Source organism: Ischnura elegans, chromosome 6, assembly GCF_921293095.1.
Source record: "Ischnura elegans chromosome 6, ioIscEleg1.1, whole genome shotgun sequence".
In the NCBI taxonomy this organism is placed as follows: Eukaryota; Metazoa; Arthropoda; class Insecta; order Odonata; family Coenagrionidae; genus Ischnura; species Ischnura elegans.
In genome coordinates, this window is record NC_060251.1 from 42,322,944 (window position 1) to 42,341,089 (window position 18,146).

The 18,146-nt window shown below is 39.4% G+C and overlaps 1 protein-coding gene across 2 annotated transcripts in view; it reads left to right on the forward strand.

Annotated features, from left to right (window-relative positions):
* LOC124160576 (ATP-binding cassette sub-family C member 4-like) overlaps window positions 1-18,146 on the forward strand; it is an 80,061-nt gene that overhangs the window by 42,860 nt on the left and 19,055 nt on the right. Inside the window, exons 4-16 of one of the 2 annotated variants that reach the window (XM_046536457.1) lie at window positions 724-858; window positions 950-1,154; window positions 1,828-2,050; window positions 2,679-2,835; window positions 3,675-3,813; window positions 3,958-4,068; window positions 4,162-4,353; window positions 6,486-6,572; window positions 8,345-8,544; window positions 9,068-9,251; window positions 9,543-9,692; window positions 11,053-11,264; window positions 17,615-17,961. In XM_046536457.1, coding sequence (XP_046392413.1) covers window positions 724-858; window positions 950-1,154; window positions 1,828-2,050; window positions 2,679-2,835; window positions 3,675-3,813; window positions 3,958-4,068; window positions 4,162-4,353; window positions 6,486-6,572; window positions 8,345-8,544; window positions 9,068-9,251; window positions 9,543-9,692; window positions 11,053-11,264; window positions 17,615-17,961 — 2,342 coding nt within the window. Of the gene's footprint in view, window positions 1-723; window positions 859-949; window positions 1,155-1,827; window positions 2,051-2,678; window positions 2,836-3,674; window positions 3,814-3,957; window positions 4,069-4,161; window positions 4,354-6,485; window positions 6,573-8,344; window positions 8,545-9,067; window positions 9,252-9,542; window positions 9,693-11,052; window positions 11,265-17,614; window positions 17,962-18,146 lie in introns of those variants that run through there. The other variant, XM_046536458.1, reaches the window with a different exon arrangement.

Here is an 18,146-nt window from a genome sequence, read left to right on the forward strand (position 1 = left end):
GTGGCTACGTCAATGGCTAACCTCCTGTAATAACATCCATAAGAATCAATGACCCACGACAAGATGAAAAGTCAGTTTCATTGATGGCAACATCGCCTGGCTACCTCGTCTACTAAGGAGTCTTCTGCTTTCCTTTAAGATGTTTTCTGTCATGGCTAGTGCCTACCATACATCTGCTCAGGAGACAACTAACCCAGGGACACTGATCGTCTAACCAAGATCCTTACAATCTTGTTTTAGCCACAATGCAAAAAATACATCATTTGACTGCAATTTGAATTGAATTTGAAAAGGCGCAAATTTTGCAACGATTCTTGTCAGAAATTTCAAGCAGAGGAATACCCATCTAGAATTCACACAGAAGTGTACATACTTACTGAAAATAGCACAAAGATTTTTCAAAATCAATATTAACAAATGCCACCATAGCCCAAATGTTAAAAATAAAATCAGGTAAAAGGGGTATTATTGAGACATGGATTTTCAATGAGCTTTAAAACTAGTTGCATGTGTACTTAATTGTCATGCGTGATAACTCTTTGTATTATGTCACCTTATATCATTGAAATAACTCCAAGATAATTTTTCAACAAGTTTTACTTGTGTAGAAGACAGAGATGTATTTTTCTAATTCTTTTTGTAATTATATATATGATTACTTAAAAAAAAAACTATACATGGAAGCATTTTTATTCTAATCAAATGATTTCATGATTTTTATAGAAATTGGAAGAAAGTTATTGAGCAAAAGAAAACCAAAAAAGAAACTCCAAGCTTCTACAAAGCTTTGTTTAAGACATTTGGATGGGAGTATGTTATGTACGGAGTCATATTTGCTGTAATGGATATTTGTGTGAGGTGAGTTTTAAATTTTGTGGCATGAATCCTTCTGTGTGTGCTCTTTACCATTCTTTACTGGTTGCTTTTCAATTTTTGCGTGTTGATAAAGGACGGCAATGCCTATTTTCCTTGGAAACCTCATAAAGCATTTCACACCAGGGAGTACCATCACAAAAGAGAGTGCTTATTTATTTGCTGCTGGAATCATTATCAGCACTGGACTCTCTATTATGGTAATGCATCCTTATTTGATGGCCATCTTGCATCTTGGAATGAAGGTCAGAGTTGCATGCTGCTCCATCATGTATAGAAAGGTAAATCACCTAGGTATAAAATGTGTGTAGTGATCTTTTTTTGTTTTGATATTGATTTTCCCTCATGATGTTTAGTAGAGAATCAATCCAAGTGGAAAATTTTCTTTGCATGAAAACTGGAAGTAATTACCTCTCAAACTGATAATCAGGGTGCATCCTGGATGCATTCTTTAGACAACTATTATTTTATTGGTATAATTTGTGAAGCTAGGCCTCACTGCCAACATCTAGTTAAGGTAAAGAACATCACAATATCTTGTGCATGGCATGTACCTATCTTTGACATTATTCCCTTAGACCATGGGTGCACAATTTTAAATTCTAGCATATATCAGCTGCAATGAAATGTCGATTGTTGTGGAAGACCCAATAATAATTTGGGAATATTTTACTTCTACGATGAGCAACACTCAATTATTTTAATTTATTCGGGGTTTCCTCAGTGTAAAGTTGCCTGTCAGTATTTACCTTCGCATTCATTGCCGTTCACGTTCACATTCATTGCCACACAATCCAAGCTGTAGTTTCATTGAAACGCAAACTAGTACCATCAAGGGAGGTCCCAGGTTTTTCGACCACCATAAATCCTATTATGTACCAGTGATTGTGTATTATGTACCTGCGTACTCCTTTGATTTTATTTGAGTGAAATAACTCTTTGATTCTTTTACAGGCTCTACGTCTAAGCAAGTACTCCCTTGGGAACACAACTGTGGGACAAATTGTGAACTTGATGTCTAATGATGTGAATCGTTTTGATTTTTCCTTGATATTTGCCCATTACATATGGATGGCTCCACTGAATACAGTGTTAATTACTGTTATTTTGTGGTTCAAATTGGGAGTATCTGCTCTTGTTGGTGTTGCTGCGATGCTTTTAACTATTCCTCTGCAAAGTAAGTGCAAGTATTGTGTTACACTGCATTTCCAAAGAATATACAGTTGAGGATCTCGAATCCGGGAAGCTTGGGACCAAAGGGTTTCTGGATTCCTGTTTTTTCTGGATTTCTGATCTTTTGTGCAAATGCTTCAACATTTTGTCGATTAATTTATTTATAACTGCATTCAGGCTCTTGTGCTCAATATTTGAGATCCCTACATGTCCCTACCTAGGTTGTTAGCATATGTTCATTGCATGTGTTAACTTCCTACTTGTCCCAGAACAAGGCTCGGAGTGTGGTACCACGAGGTGGCAAGTTGAAACACTACTCAGAGGAATATTCAAACGTTCCGGATTTCTGGTTTTCTGGGTTTCTGGATTCTGGATTTGAGGTTCTCAACTGTATATCCCACAGGCATTGATGATAGAGAGACCAATGGGCTTAAATGCCATCTTAGAATCCTGTTTCCTTGCCAATTTTTAGTGTCTCAAAAATGTAATTCCATGAAAACTTTGTTTAGGATGACAAAAATCTGAAGAATTCATTTAAGCTGTTTTTCCCATTTTTTTACTGTTGTTTTTTACATGGTCATTGTTTTTTTCCCTTGCTTGCAAAGTAATATTTTTTAATATTTAAATCTCAGGTTGGATGGGAAGGATGACGTCCAAACTGCGTGCAAAGACTGCTGTACGGACTGATGAAAGGGTGAAGCTGATGAATGAAATCATAACAGGAATTCAAGTGATTAAAATGTACACGTGGGAAATACCATTTGCCAAGCTTGTTTCAACTGCAAGAAAGTAAGTGGTAGTGATGAAGAAATCATGAAATGTAAATTCATGTTTTATTCTTCTGAAGCCTTCAGTCCTACTTGGGGGCAAAAGTACTTGATGGGTTGACTTGAAGTCACAGGGAGTGTGGTTTTAGCTCATGGGGAGGTGAATGATTTTTCTGCTTTTGAATTTCTGCCTAGCTAGCTACCTATTGACTTGCTAGTGGTAACCTGTTACTGTATTCTATGTGCATACAAACATTCTGTGACCATATTCTTGGCTTCACACCCAGTAGGCCTGGGTTCAAACCCTAGGGTTGGTAGAGATTTTTCAGAGATTGTCCGATCCTTCCTTTATTGTTGTGTAGAGAGTTATCTAGCACAACAATCAGTCTGTTGAATGGGGCATTAAGCCACGGTCCCCTATCCACCCTTCGTGAGGGCATGCTAATGCTGACGCAAGGTTTCTCTCCACCCGTCTCTCCCGGCCCTTCCATCATGGTCCATTTTACCTAGTCATTCCCTACAAATACCATACAACCAAAAATTCTATCAAGTGAAAATATTTCCCTTGCTGAAAAGATATTGAGCCAGGATCCTCCAAATTCCTCTTCATTCTCTTAAAGCATCAGGGGAAGAGGATGCCGTGGTATTTTTCATTATTGATTGAAGCTTTTGACACAAATTTTAGGGATCATGGTTTGAGTCCCAATGAAGGGAAATGATTATTCCTTTAAGAAGGTTTTGCAAATAGAATTGTTTTATGTGGTCAATTACTACCAATGTTATCTCCTTAACTTCTAACTGTAATGGCGCAAATGTTTTTTATGTTTAAATTTTTTTTAATGTAACAATTCCTTTTTCCAGGTCAGAAATCAAGCAAGTGAGGTATTCATCTTACCTTCGAGGCGTCTACCTATCCTTCATTTTGTTTACAACCCGTACAGCCGTTTATACTACAGTTTTGGCCTATACTTTGTTTGGAAATGAAATAACAGCAGAAAAGGTATTTGAATACATATTTATATTAATTTAATTGTGGTATAGGGATGCGAGTTAATACTATTTGAGGTTGCAATAAAATTGTTTAGGTGATATTTTTGGTTATTCAATCAATGATTGAGTGGATTTATTTAATGAAAATTTTCAGGTATTTGTGCTGACATCATATTACAGTATTATCTGTTGGACAATGACCTTGAATTTCCCTCAAGCAATTGCACAAATTGCTGAAGCAAGGGTATCAATACAGCGTATTCAGGTATTGTACAACACCTTTGTTGGCATTATTAGAGCTTTTCCCGAATTGTGGGTTCAATCATTGGTCACTAATGACAACTGATTTTTTTCACAGAAATTTATGCTTTATGAGGAGATAGATGTAAATACCAGAAATACAGAAGCTTCTCACAGTCAGGAGATATCAGTAGTTGATGCCACTGCAAAGTGGTCATCAAATGTTACAGAGAATACTCTAAGCAAAGTCAGTTTAACTGTTAAGCCTGGTGCTCTGGTGGCAGTTATTGGACAAGTTGGTGCTGGAAAAGTAAGCAAATTTTATTTTGATAACTTTTTTCATCATAGTATTCTTAACTCGGTGGATGATTTTTGGTGCATGCCGTATTGCCTATTGGCCATCACTCACTCACTCAGTGATTCAACCCAAAGGTTGGTTCAGCTAGGTGAGGATAGAGCTTGCCCATGACCAGGGGTGCCGACTTATAAAAAATATTGGGGGGGCCCAAACCGAGGACCTTGCCCCGGTAAATTTTATAAGTAGTGAATTTTAAGTTTTTTAAGCATTTTAGAATAGTCATATGATCAACATTAGAACCCTTATCACTCGAATCTCGATATCTGGACACTACGGGGAAAATTGACTAGCCTGACACATTTTTTCATCACATCTGTAACGAATTTTTGGGGGGGCTCGGGCCCCCTCAGGCCCCATGGAGTCGGTGCCACTACCCATGACTAAGCAACATATTTAAAATCACCAAGGATGAATTTTGCCATGAAAAAATATTTGACTTAGCCAGGATTCGAACCTGGATCTCCCAATTGCTGGTCAGGCATGTTGGCCAGTTACACCACCAAGCCATTTTCTCAGAGCGTACTTTGGGATGGGTTTTACGGAACCAGGCATGTTATATCACAAAATTAAGGCGATGGGCAAGTTCCTTTACTTTGGCTACCTCACAGTTTCGGTATTTTTATTCAGGGGTGTCAGAAGGCTCCACATTGGATTTGAACCCGGGACCAGTGGCGGCTGGTTCTTGCGTGCTGGTGCTTTGAATATTTGAAAATAAGATAGATGAAACCCTTTCTGAATACAATGGGAGAGATTTTTATGTTCTGATACATTGTACATATCAGGGGTGGATTCAGCATCTTTGGGGGGTAGAGGGGAAAATCATGATGTGGGTCTGGGGAGTATGGAATAACCGTGGCAGAGAGGGGCGTTCTCCCATGTAAAATTTTTAGAGGTACCCATTTTATTTAAAATTCATTTTTGAGCTTAAAATTTCATTTTTATTCATAACAGCAGATAAAATTCAACAATTTTTTACATTTAAGAAGTCTAACAATAGAGAAGAAACGAATAGCCAACTTGAAATTTAAAATATGTCATTTATTTTAATTAGGGGGGTCATGACCCCTGTGATCATCCCCCCCAAAATCCACCACTGTTACTTATATCAAGTCTTTAGAATTCCCCCTAGAAAAGAGTAGTATGCTGCATGCTGCAAGGTGCAGCCAGCAAGAATTAGCTAGGATCTTTCTCATCTGGTAGAAAACATGGTTTTGCGCTTGTGTGCACTGTATAAATTGTGTGCTGTCCATCATACAGGGTAATACCATGCTAAAGGTGTTTTCATCACTAAAGTGTATTACCTTCCTGCAGAATACCATGTCTCAGGACTAGCTAACTCTACTGGTTGAATTGTCCCCATATGGATATTTGCCAAAATCAAATAGGTATATAGCTTTTAATTATTAAGGGAGTCATTTTTGATGTAATATCTGTTTATTTGTCTGTGAGCAATGTAATTGAAGATTATTTGGAGTTATGAGCTGAGTAAGATTTTCATATCATTATTGAGTAATATGCTGAGTAAGATTTTCATATCTTTCCTGGTATGAAACCCAAATCTTCTCTGCCGTAGTCATTTTTATTTCACCCACAAGTCCAAGTCATTAATATGGCATAACTGTGGGGAATAAATACGCACATAGGTGGATCTAGGGGGCACCTGCCCCCCCCAGACCAGAAAAGTATGCCAGATTTTTATACGGTCACATTATCATTATGCTCGTTTTGTATTATGAGGTATCCTTGTGCCCCCCCAGAACAAAATCCTATATACGGCCTTGCATGTGCCCCCCCAGATAGAAATCCTGTATCCACCTCTGTATATGCATTATTAATTCATTAAGTTTTTTTTCCATTTTGTTTCTTAAGAAATTATGAAGCTATTAGAGCTTTAAAAATATTCTTTGCTGTTGAAACCCTGAGACACCTTTGATGTGTATTTATTTAATTTTCTTATTCATGTGTATTTTTATTTATTTATATTTTTGATATCAACATGGACAGGTGATAGCTTGTAGTAGATACACAGTGAATGTTTCTTATTAATGTGAATGATGATGCATTGTCTTTTATTATTCCCTTAGACTTCTCTACTGCAAGCAATTCTTGGAGAATTACCACTGATATCTGGATCCATTAAAGTTGATGGTAAAATTTCCTACTCATGCCAGGTAAGCTTAAAAGTTTACCATTAAATTTTTTTTTCTCATAATTTTTTAGCATGGTAAGGGAAAAATTTTCAGAAGTTTTTCTTTGAACATGGAAAGCCTTTGAAAACTAATGTGAATTGAGTTTCATGTATTGAGTTATGAACTGGTGAATTTAAGTAGTTTTCTCTGCTGTGGGCTTGTACACAAGCATCTTGTTTGATATGAGCCATGTGTTTTGTTATAACAACAACATTTTCAAGTTTCTAATGTGCAGCCAATTTCTTCTGTAAATATATCCTACTGCTAAAGGATAGGAGAGGGTAAGAAGAATGGCCTTAAGTGAATAAAAGGGGCCTTTTCTTTGGAAAGGGCCAAATTCACGATCATGGCCAACCTTTTAAGTGGTGCCTCAGTGGTGGTTTTTGTAGAGAAAATTTAAGGCCTTTAAGGAGATGCTAATACTGTGGGATGGAAGTTGAAAAAAAAACCAACGGTTTTATCCATTGACAGTTGAAACGCTATTCCCTCCAGACCACCACCTCCACCACATGAAGGGCTGGGCCCTAACTTTCCAACCTCGTTGAACCCCAAAAAGTCCCTGATATCCAAGGGTTTTTCAAAATTTCTACGTGGCAACAAACCCTTCATACACAACCTTGCCCTAACAATGCTCCCTCCCCTTGCAGGGGCGCAGCTAGGAATTAAGGTTAGGAAGGGTTTTAGGCACAACTAATACTAGGTTGAGGGGTTAGGAGTACCCACCAGAGTAAGCAGGAGGTGCAGGGGCCCTCCCCCGGAAATTTTTTAAGATAAATGATTCAAAATGGTGAGTATTACGGTTTTCTGGGGATATTTTATTTATCCTTACAGTATTCTATAATTAATATTAATCCAATTACGTAAAATGGATTAAACTTAAAAAATTCTCTGATGTCTGGGGGGAGGGGTTAATCACTCAAAACCTCCCCCCTTTCTGCATTACTGCCCCCTTGCACTATTGAAGACCAATCTAACAAGAGCATAAGGTCAACACCCAGGAGAAGAAGATTATGCGGAACGAGGACTCCATCCTGACGACTGCAAAATTCTATACAACAGTGAAGATGTACTTGGTACCCTCACCCTGAAACCTTTCTCCCCCCCTTCTTTTAGCAGTAGGACATACATATTTTGGGAAAAACTTGGCTGCTCATGATGCACTTCAAAATGTTGTTGTAACTATGAAACTGGTTGTGTGAAAATAAATTCAGTGGAAATATAGCTCAATGACATATTTAGCTAAAAATTGTAAACAAGCCATCATCCTTTCACTGCCATGAGCTTGTATAAAAGTTTACCACCGTATTCCTTCCGACTCTTTGTTTCAATAAATATTTGGAATCATCTGGCTGCTCTGTCAAAGACAAGCTAATGTATACCCGTAGTTGCTGCTTCACTGCGTAGGAATATGGATGTTAGTAATCAAAGACATTTTTGTCACTATCTCTTTATTTTCCTTATCTACATATTTAATTAGTTCCACTGTATATACTAGTAGATGCTATGCAAGGGAAGTAGTTGGATTGGCTAGCAAGACTAAAACATCTCACTGATAGGATTTGGCTGCTATGTAATTTTACCATCGGGACTAACACTCATATCTCAATTTTGAGTGGTTTTTATCTTTTTCACTCATAACTAAAGCATTTCATGTGGCTATTGTTCAATTTTCTTCAGATGACATTTTAAAATTATGCATAGGGATTGTAGGAAAATAATTGTGTTGCAATGAATTACTGTTTCGTTTTTTCAAGGAACCTTGGACATTTGGAGGCACAATACGTCAAAATATTCTTTTTGGGCAAGAATATGATCGGAAAAGATATAACAAAGTGGTTGAAGCTTGCGCTCTTAGCCCAGACTTCAAACAGTTTCCTTATGGAGATTCTACAGTTGTTGGAGAGAGAGGTGTGTCTTTAAGTGGAGGTCAGAGAGCAAGACTTACTCTTGCAAGGTGAGAAATATGCCATTCATGTTGTGGTCAGTTCTATGGTTGTATGTATTGTAATTACTGCATATTTTTACTTTTTGGTGTTTCTCATGTAATATTACCAAAATTTAAGCAATACCATTGATATCTTTATAAAAAATTTTAGCCTTGATGAGTATCTCTGAATGTTTTGCATTTTCAAAAGCATGCACACCATCTTTTCCAAAAATTATTTGCATATCTAGGTATATATGTGCCTTCTTGATGCATTCTCAATTTGAAGGAATGAAACAAAAACTGCCTTGGCAAAACCATGAGGGATGAGCTCTTAACGCAAGAATTGCATCCCCTGTTGGAATAGCTTTGCGTTCCCAAGAGATCATTGTTTTGTGCCAATATCATTGTACATATATGTAATTTTTCATTTTGGAAATGTCCGTTGCTGCTTTTCTGATTCAATATTAATAAATATGTTTATTTTAAATTTATGTGCACATGCTTAACAAATCTTAGTGCCAATGACCATGAAATGCATTTCTGTTTCTAGGGCTGTTTATAATGATGCAGATGTTTTTCTCCTTGATGACCCATTATCTGCTGTTGACAGCCATGTTGGAAGACATTTATTTGATGAGTGTATTGCAGGATATTTATCAAGTAAAACACGAATACTTGTTACTCATCAGCTTCAGTATTTAAAGAAGGTTGATGAGATAATAATTTTGAACAATGTAAGTTATCTTAAATAGTTTTATAGTTATGTTCTGTGATTTTTTCCCTTTAATTTTATGAAAGATGTTTTTTACGAAAAATGAAAAAATAATAAATTTAATATAGAACTATATATTATTTTGTATACATAGTATGTTTTATATAAAAAAGGCATTTCAGTGAAATACCAGAAAAATATGCCTTTGCTCAATTCCAAGACAAGTTTTAGGCAATCAAAGCCAGCCTACCTAAATAAGAAATTAGAAGTTTAAACTCATGTTCTAATAATTTGTTACCTCTGCTTATTTCAGGGAAAGATAGAAGGAAGGGGAAATTATGAGGAGCTACAAAAAACAGGTTTAGACTTTGCTATGTTGTTGAAGCATGATGAAGAAGACCCTGATAAAATTGACTCCAAAGAAGGCAAGGGAAACTCTCTTTCACGGCAGACATCCAGAGGGGTAGGTTGAATTCAACACTAGTTTTAGTGAATCCCACATTGAATCTAGCTTACAAATTTCACATCAAATAAAACTAATCTCATCAACTGATTTTGTGAACCCAATGTTACTTGGGGGAACTAAGTTACAGTCTTAGTAAATACAACAGTTTAGTTCCACAAAGTACAGTTCATATTTGTCTTGAAAATGACACAAATAATTGTCAAAAATAGTTGATAGCAATAAACACTTTATGGAACCATGCTTTGTTGTGTTTAGTACATATAAGAATTTTTCAAATAAATTCAGAAAGTGGGAAAAATGTGGATAACTACATCTGGGATAAATGTACTTGTGCGGTGTTAAGGTCTGTTTCAAATGACTTGAAAACTGCAAGGATAGAGACAGAATAGAGGAAGATCATGAGTCTGCACATGTATCCTTGAGGAAACCAATAGGAGGAGGAAGGAGCGTGACCCACTGATGGATCATGCTCCACTCTTGAACGTAATGAGTTGTAGTCTGCGTGACGTGCTGCGGGCCTGTGCTGGGCCGCTGCGTCGGGACACCGAGACGTATCCCGGTGCGCCCTCCAGCCTGGAAATCTTTGGTGCCCTCCTGTTCTGAAACTGATAAGTTTTACAGTCAGACTACCAGCATTGAGCCGTCAACTTTATTTCAATGATGTCTCATTCAACAGCATAATTAACAACGTCTCAAGTAAACAAAACAATAATTTCAATTAATAAAATTCATTCTGGATCATTCCGGTAGTTCTTCCCCAGCATAATGCACCTGGTGCCCTCTGGCCATGGCCGTCCACTGCCCTAAAAACTGGTCCGGCACGGGCTTGGTGACGTGACCTACCAGAGGGATGGTCACGCCAAACTTAGTTTCCCCAAACTTGGTCACACTGGTTGGTTAGATTTGAAAAGAATAGGCACTTAAAGTTCTCTAACTTCTCATATTGCTGAATGTCAATAGCATATAAATGATCAAAAATAATAAATTTGACATTTGAAATTGAAAGGAACAGACATTAAATGTGATCCACCAGTTTCTCAATGCCGTAAATGATGGAGTTAGATTCATGACAACTTCTCCTTTTTGGCCTTTTTGAAGACAAATAACTATGGTATTATAATTTTGATAATTGAATCTAATATATACAAGTAAATTACTTTTAGTTTTAAAATATGTAAATTTTATTGTATCAACTGCACAAGTACCAATTGAAGCACAAATATTTTCCCTGGGGTTTTGCCTTAGGGAACATGGCCATTCTTCATCCAAGTTGTATTCTATTTGGAGTTAGACTGCCTAATGAATTGCTAATTTCTACTTATGTATATAATATTGTATGACTTCATCATATTTCCAGAGCAGCAGAACTAATTCTGAGTCGATGGATGCAGATGAGATTGAAGAGAAGCAGAAAGTTGAAGAATCACGTTCTCATGGATCTGTAAGTGGCTCAGTGTATGGCAGATATTTTGCTGCTGGTGGACATCCCTGCGTGATTGTGATCCTGTTTCTTCTGTTTTTTATGGCCCAGGCCCTAGCTAGTGCCTGTGATTTTTGGGTTACATTTTGGTGAGTGCATAGTTTGCTATGGCTTTGTAAGCTTAGTCCAATACTTGCAATATCAGGTGTCAATGTTAGACAATATTTGTAGTCCTATGTAATATCCATCTAGGCCATAAAATTCAAGGCAAAGGTCTCTGATAATCGGGTGTAAATCATGAGAAATATGTTTGCTCAGTTATTTTATGAAGGACCAATCAGCATCAGCATTGGAAATATATATTCAATTGAACAGTTCATTTGAAAAGTGACAATTTTCAATTGATTTTTTTCAATTGAAAATTTTTAATTGATTTTTTCAATTGAGCCATTCAATTGAAATTTGTCTCTTTCAATTCAATTGAAAATTTTTACAAATATAAAAATTCATCCAACAGGGTAAATTTATGAGGTAGGATATACGTAAAATCTAAATTTCACCAATCCCGATTTCTAAATAAATAAAATATGTAAACAGAAATTACTATTGAAATCTTTTTTTAAGCAGTATTATAAAAACTTTAATTGTCCTTTTCCACATTTTCCATCACTTCTCACAATGTTGAATAGCTAACAAAAAAGCTATACAGTTTTATCATGATTATCATAACAACAACTACAGTGGAACTACGTTAAAGTGAGTACGGGCTATTGCGAGACTCCTGCCATTGGGAGAGATAGCAGATACACCGTCAGTTGACTCTATGATTAGCATGTTTGTGGTATATCGGGGCAAATCAACACGACCATTCCAGTGCCAGCGTGCAACTGCCAAGATGGCGGCAACACCACGTTTTTATTCCAGGAACAATTGCCTGCCGTGAAGCGGCAGGATCAAGTGACAAACGTAATACATCACACTCCTCCCTTCCCAAAAAGAGAGGGAACATCCCAACACGACAAACAAGAGACTGATTATATAATACAAAGGAATTAATTACATACACAGAGGAACAGCTGACATTAGCAAAAAAAAAGAAAGAAAGAGAAAAAATAAATCTCAATGATTGACATCACTCCCCCCCACCAATGCTCACACGTTCCACATTTCTTTTACTTTTCTTGCCCTTTTAGGGTACCGTGTTTGTATTTCCTCAACTCTTGGTTCACTATCCCCCCCTGTTTTTTTTATTGAGTCATTTTGCACACTCCCCACATTGTCACAACCCTTTCCCAACCCTGTCTGCCAGTACCCCACAGGCTCTGAACTACCACTTCTGCTGCAGCTCATAGCAGTTGCCTTCCCTGGAACGATTAACTCACTTTTCATTTCACTCGAAACCTGAGTTTCCTCAGCCCTACCTATCACCCCAGTCCCCACTTCCCTGAGCTGATCAATGTGGCGATGCCACACACTTCCATCTTTTGTCTCCACCCTGTAATTTCTTGATCCCAGCACTGACACAACAGTAGTTTCTTTCCACTGTCTTGCTCCTCCTCTGGTGTAAGCTGTAGCCCACACTTTGTCACCCACATTGAAGGTCCTCAGTTGGGTAGAGGTGCCATGGGACCTCTTTTGGTGCTCCTGCTTCGTGGTGACAGTCTGATTAATGCTGGGTTTGAGAAGTGATAGGCGTGACCTAAGAACCCGCCCAAACATCAACAGACTGGGTGGCTCCCCTGTAGTGGAATGAGGGCTTATTCTGCAATCAAACAGGAACCGTTGTAAGGCAATGTGCAAGGGTACATTTGAGTTTACTAGGGTCTTTATCTTGCTTTTGAAACACTTTACCAGGTTCTCTGCAGCCCCATTTGTAGCAGGATGGTATGGAGGGGAAAACCTGTGCCTAATCCCGTTCATAGAGCAAAAGTTCTGAAATTCCCAAGAGGTAAATGGTGTGCCATTATCACTCACAATTTCCTCAGGTAGCCCAAAGGTTGCAAACAGAGCTCTTAAGTGACCCAAAATTTCCTCTGAGCTGCTATTACTCAGCTGAAAAACCTCTGGCCACTTTGTGGAACTGTCAACTACCACAAGAAAGACTTTACTCATAAACGGACCAGCTAAATCTATGTGTAAGCGTACCCATGGTTTATCTGGCCTTTCCCAGCATTTCAAAGGGGCTTTATTTGGGAGGGGTTTATTTTCTGCACATGCCGTGCATGCCCGAGCTAACGCTTCTAAGTCCTCATCCAGCTTAGGCCACCAAACATATGACCTCGCAACAGACTTCATCTTTACAATGCCCTGATGACTGGCATGCAATTCGTTCAAGATAATGGGCCTCAACTTTTCAGGGATAACAACCCTATTACCCCACATCAGGCATCCCTGTTCCACACTTAGTTCCATTTTTCTGTTAAAATAGGGCTTTACATTCTCTTCCCCCTTTACCGGCCACCCGAACATGCAATAGTCCAGGACCTTGGCTAATAGGGGGTCCCTTTGAGATTCCTGTCGCACTCTCTTTACAGTAACCGGCAGAAATTCTCTTTCTCCCAACTCAATATATGAGAATTCTTTGATTTCTACCTTCTCTTCTCTAAGTGGCAACCTTGAAAGTCCATCCGCAACCCTATTTTCCGTGGCCTTTATGTACTTGATTTGGAAATCATACCCTTGCAAGATTATTGCCCAGCGCTGTAACCTGTTGGCTGCCATTTGGGGAATACCTTTCTTTTCTCCTAAAATGTAAAGCAGGGGCTTGTGATCTGTTCTCAAAGTAAATTTCCGCCCATATAGGTATTGGGTAAATTTCTTAACCCCAAAGATGATTGCTAGAGCTTCGCGGTCAATTTGTGCATAATTAGTTTCCGCTTTGCTCAGTGATCTTGAAGCAAAAGCAATGGGGCACTCTAGTCCATTTGTATATCTCTGAATCAACACTGCCCCTAGTCCATACGGAGATGCATCGCATTCTAAAATGATAGGCAAGGAGGGGTTGTAATGTGCAAGGACTCCAGCTGAAGCAATAGAGGTTTTAACTGACTGAAAAGCCTCCTCACACTTCTCAGACCAATCCCACTTGGATTCCTTACGTAGCAGCTCATGAAGGGGGGCCAACCTGGTTGCTAAGTTTGGCAGAAACTTGGAATAATATTCAATTAGCCCCAAGAATGCCCTCAGCTGAGATACATTTCTAGGTGGTGGACATTTAGTTATTGCCTCTACTTTGGAAATAGTTGGGTGCAGGCCTTCCCTGTCAATTTTGTGACCCAGATATTCCACCGACATTTCCATGAACCGACATTTACCTCTATTGACTTTAAACCCTAACCCGCAAAGCTTGTTCAGCACCCGGTCCAAGTTTTCCAAATGTTCCTTGTCATTCCTACCTGTTACAATAATGTCATCTTGGAAAGAAGCTGCTCCCTTTAATCCCTGCATGACTTGGTCCATTATTCTTTGAAATATTGCTGGAGCAGAAGCAACTCCAAAGGGAAGTCTACAATATCTAAATAAGCCCCTGTGGGTGTTGATTGTACAAAGCTCCTGCGACCCTTCATCTAGAGTGAGTTGCTGAAAAGCCTGGGCAAGGTCGATTGTTGAGAATTTTTCTCCCCCTTCTAATTTAGCAAATATTTCATCAACCCTTGGCAAGGGATATCGCTCAATTTGTAAATTTGGATTGAGAGTAATTTTAAAATCCCCACAGATCCTAACACTGCCATCATTCTTAGCCACTGGTACTATTGGTGTGGCCCACGCACTGAAGTCTACAGGGTGCAGGATTCCCACCCTAACAAGCCTGTCTAACTCTTCATCCACCTTGTTTCGGAGCGCAAATGCTAATGCTCTCGGAGGGCAATAAACCGGTTTGGCCTCAGGTTTTAGAATTAAAGCCACTTCACCCTTATTAAACGTGCCCAGTTCACCTTCCCATAATGCGGTAAATTTCTCTAGCACCCTCTCCAACTTGGGATCTCTGACACCCAAATGCATTACTGGTATGGTCACTCTTAAAATTTTTAGCCAATCCCTCCCCATGATTGGCGGCCCTCCATTTTTGACGACAAAGAGTGACAATTCATATACTCTACTCTTGTGGCGGACCTTTACCCCAATGGTGCCCCCAGGTTTTATAAGGTTGTTGGAGTAAGATTTAAGCCGTATGGCTGTTCTTTGCAGGGGCAACTCTGAGAAATATTTCTGGTAACAGCCCTCCGATATTGCTGAAATGGCCGAACCCGTATCAATTTCCATATCCAGCTTGACCCCCTCTACTAAGATTGCCACTTTAAATGGTGCATCCCCGAGTGCAGAATTAATATTGAAAAGTGAGGGGAACTCTTCGCCATAACTCTCACCCCTAACAGAAGAAACCTCTAAATCAGAAATTCCAACACCCTTTTCTTCCCGCTCATAACCCTCCATACACCCTTCAGAGATCTCACTATGAAATACCCTTTTTTCGTACTCACCCAAGTGACCCTGTTTGCACATTGCCTTTAAATGGCCCACCCGTTGACATCGATCACACCTAGCACGCCGAAATCGACACTCCATTCTTGAGTGGCCCCTCCTTCCGCAGCAGAAACACACCATCGCTGCGTTTCCCCCTGATGATGCCGCACTTCGGGGAGGTCCGGCCGGTCTTCTCCCCTTTCCTTGGGTCGTGACCCGAAAAACGTCTTCTTCATGCTCCTCTCCAACCCCAGTCGAGTTGTCCCGGTCTACAAAATGGACCCCAACCGCAGCCACTTCCTCCGACGGTGCGAACAAGTTGCAAGCCTCGGCGTTCCTGGAGGCTCCTTCCCGCGATGAAGCGATTTCCACCGCCCTCTCAAATGCTAGGTCCTCACTTTCAAGATACAGGGCCCGTACGATCTCTCTGTCCCGAAGCCCTAATATGAACTGGTCCCTGAGTGCGCGATCTAAAAAAGCGCCATAATTGCAGCCTCGGGAAACCCTTCTCAGTTCTGCGGCAAAGTCTCTTACGGAATCTGTCTTCCCCTGCACGGTTTTGTGGAACTGATGGCTTTGGGCGATCACCGAGGCTTTGGGGCAGAAATGCTGCCTGAGTAGATCGCAAAGCCCCCGGTATGTTATGTCTGCCGGCCTCTTCGGCTCGCACAAGTTCCTCAGGACCGCGTATGCAGCTTTTCCTACCGAAGAAAGTAACACGGCCTTCTTTTTTTCTTCGTGAGTATCCCCGACCAGGTCGTTCACGATAAAATACTGCTCCATCCGCTCTTCGTAGGAGTCCCACCCTTCTTCCTCCGCGATAAACTTCTCCATTAATGCCGGCATCCTCGTCGCCAATGTGGTATATCGGGGCAAATCAACACGACCATTCCAGTGCCAGCGTGCAACTGCCAAGATGGCGGCAACACCACGTTTTTATTCCAGGAACAATTGCCTGCCGTGAAGCGGCAGGATCAAGTGACAAACGTAATACATCACAATGTTAAAAAAAATTGTACGAGGCCCTCATGGTGTTGGCAATCGCCATAGCGAAAGTTTCCATCGCCAGAAATCCTTCACCAAGAGTCCCCAGCTCTGTAATTGCTGGCGATCTGTAAGAAATGAAGTGAACATAAAGTGCACAGTCTTAAATTCATGTGGTGAACAGTTGTTCGATAAATATGTAGTTCGTTTTGGTGAAAATATTGTCGCATTAATGTACGCGAATGCTTGATGTTCTTTTGTTCCTCGGGCGGCAGAAAGCAGTCGACAGCATACCCGCATGTCCATGAGTTGCATTAACTGAGAGCATTTGGAGGTATAAGACACCATGGCCAAAATACATTTGCCAAGCAAGGAAATGAAAATAATATAGCAATACGAGAGTGGCGTAATCAATTTGTCTCCCTCTTTGCTCTTCCCAATTAAAAAAAAAACAAAATGAAGATTCAGTCTGCCGTGTTGAGGGAGGGCAAACCATCACAGCAAAAGCACCTGAAGGAATGCAGAACGTGAAGAGTTAGAAGGAGCTTTTCAAGATGATTCAATTGAAATTTTCAATTGAATCGGCTGATTTTTTCCAACAGGGCCGTAGCCAAATGCTCTACCCTCTGGGTTACCCTAGTAACATAATACCCCTTATATTATGTAAGTTGGGTGGCCTAATTTACATCAATTTGTGTAGTGTACTAACATGTATCCCTGGCATGGGTTTAGTCAGAAAAATTTGAGGGGAGTTCACTTGGAGTGGAATTCATTTATAGGGCTACACTCGGAACCACAGTATGTAGTCATAAAATTTTGTGCATGTTTGATCTAGACCCTTCTTGCTTTTTATGGCCAAAACCCCTTGGAGAAATTTTGGTACTTGGTCAGTATTGATTTTATAGTATTAAAAAAGTTTTAATCTTCAGGTATATAATTACCAGTGTTGGGTTTTTATTTTATATGTGTAATCACACCATCTGTTAATTTAAATGAGCAAATAATTATTGCCAAAGTTCTAATTAAATTATTGTAAAACTATATTTCACAGGACCAACATGGAAGAGTTGCGTCAAAAGGACATTCTATTGGAGAAATCTTTAGGAACTGCCACTGAACCTGGCTTCTCATTTGCCAATGAGTCTTTGGTCCCAGAATTCAATACGTCATTCACGGAAAAGATGGCTCATGTGAATGGGGATCCATTGTATTTAGTTTTCAACACTGAAAATTGTATTTACATTTATTCCACATTGATATTTTTGACCATAGTCGTTACTTTGGCACGCTCTTTCCTGTTTTTTACCGTCTGCATGAGAGCTTCTGTGAACTTACATAATGCAATGTTCCAATCAATTGCCCATGCCACCATGAGGTTTTTCAACACAAACCCATCAGGTGAGTTTCCTTATCACAGTATTTAATATTTCTAAATAGATATACTATTTTGTGGATGTTATAAGAAGAGCTACATGGAAATATTTGGTCTGTCTTAGTGAAAGTCGATAATATATGATATGCAGTGGCGTAACTAGGAATATGCTTTGGGGGTTGGGGGAGGGTTGGGTTTGCCTGGGGTGGCA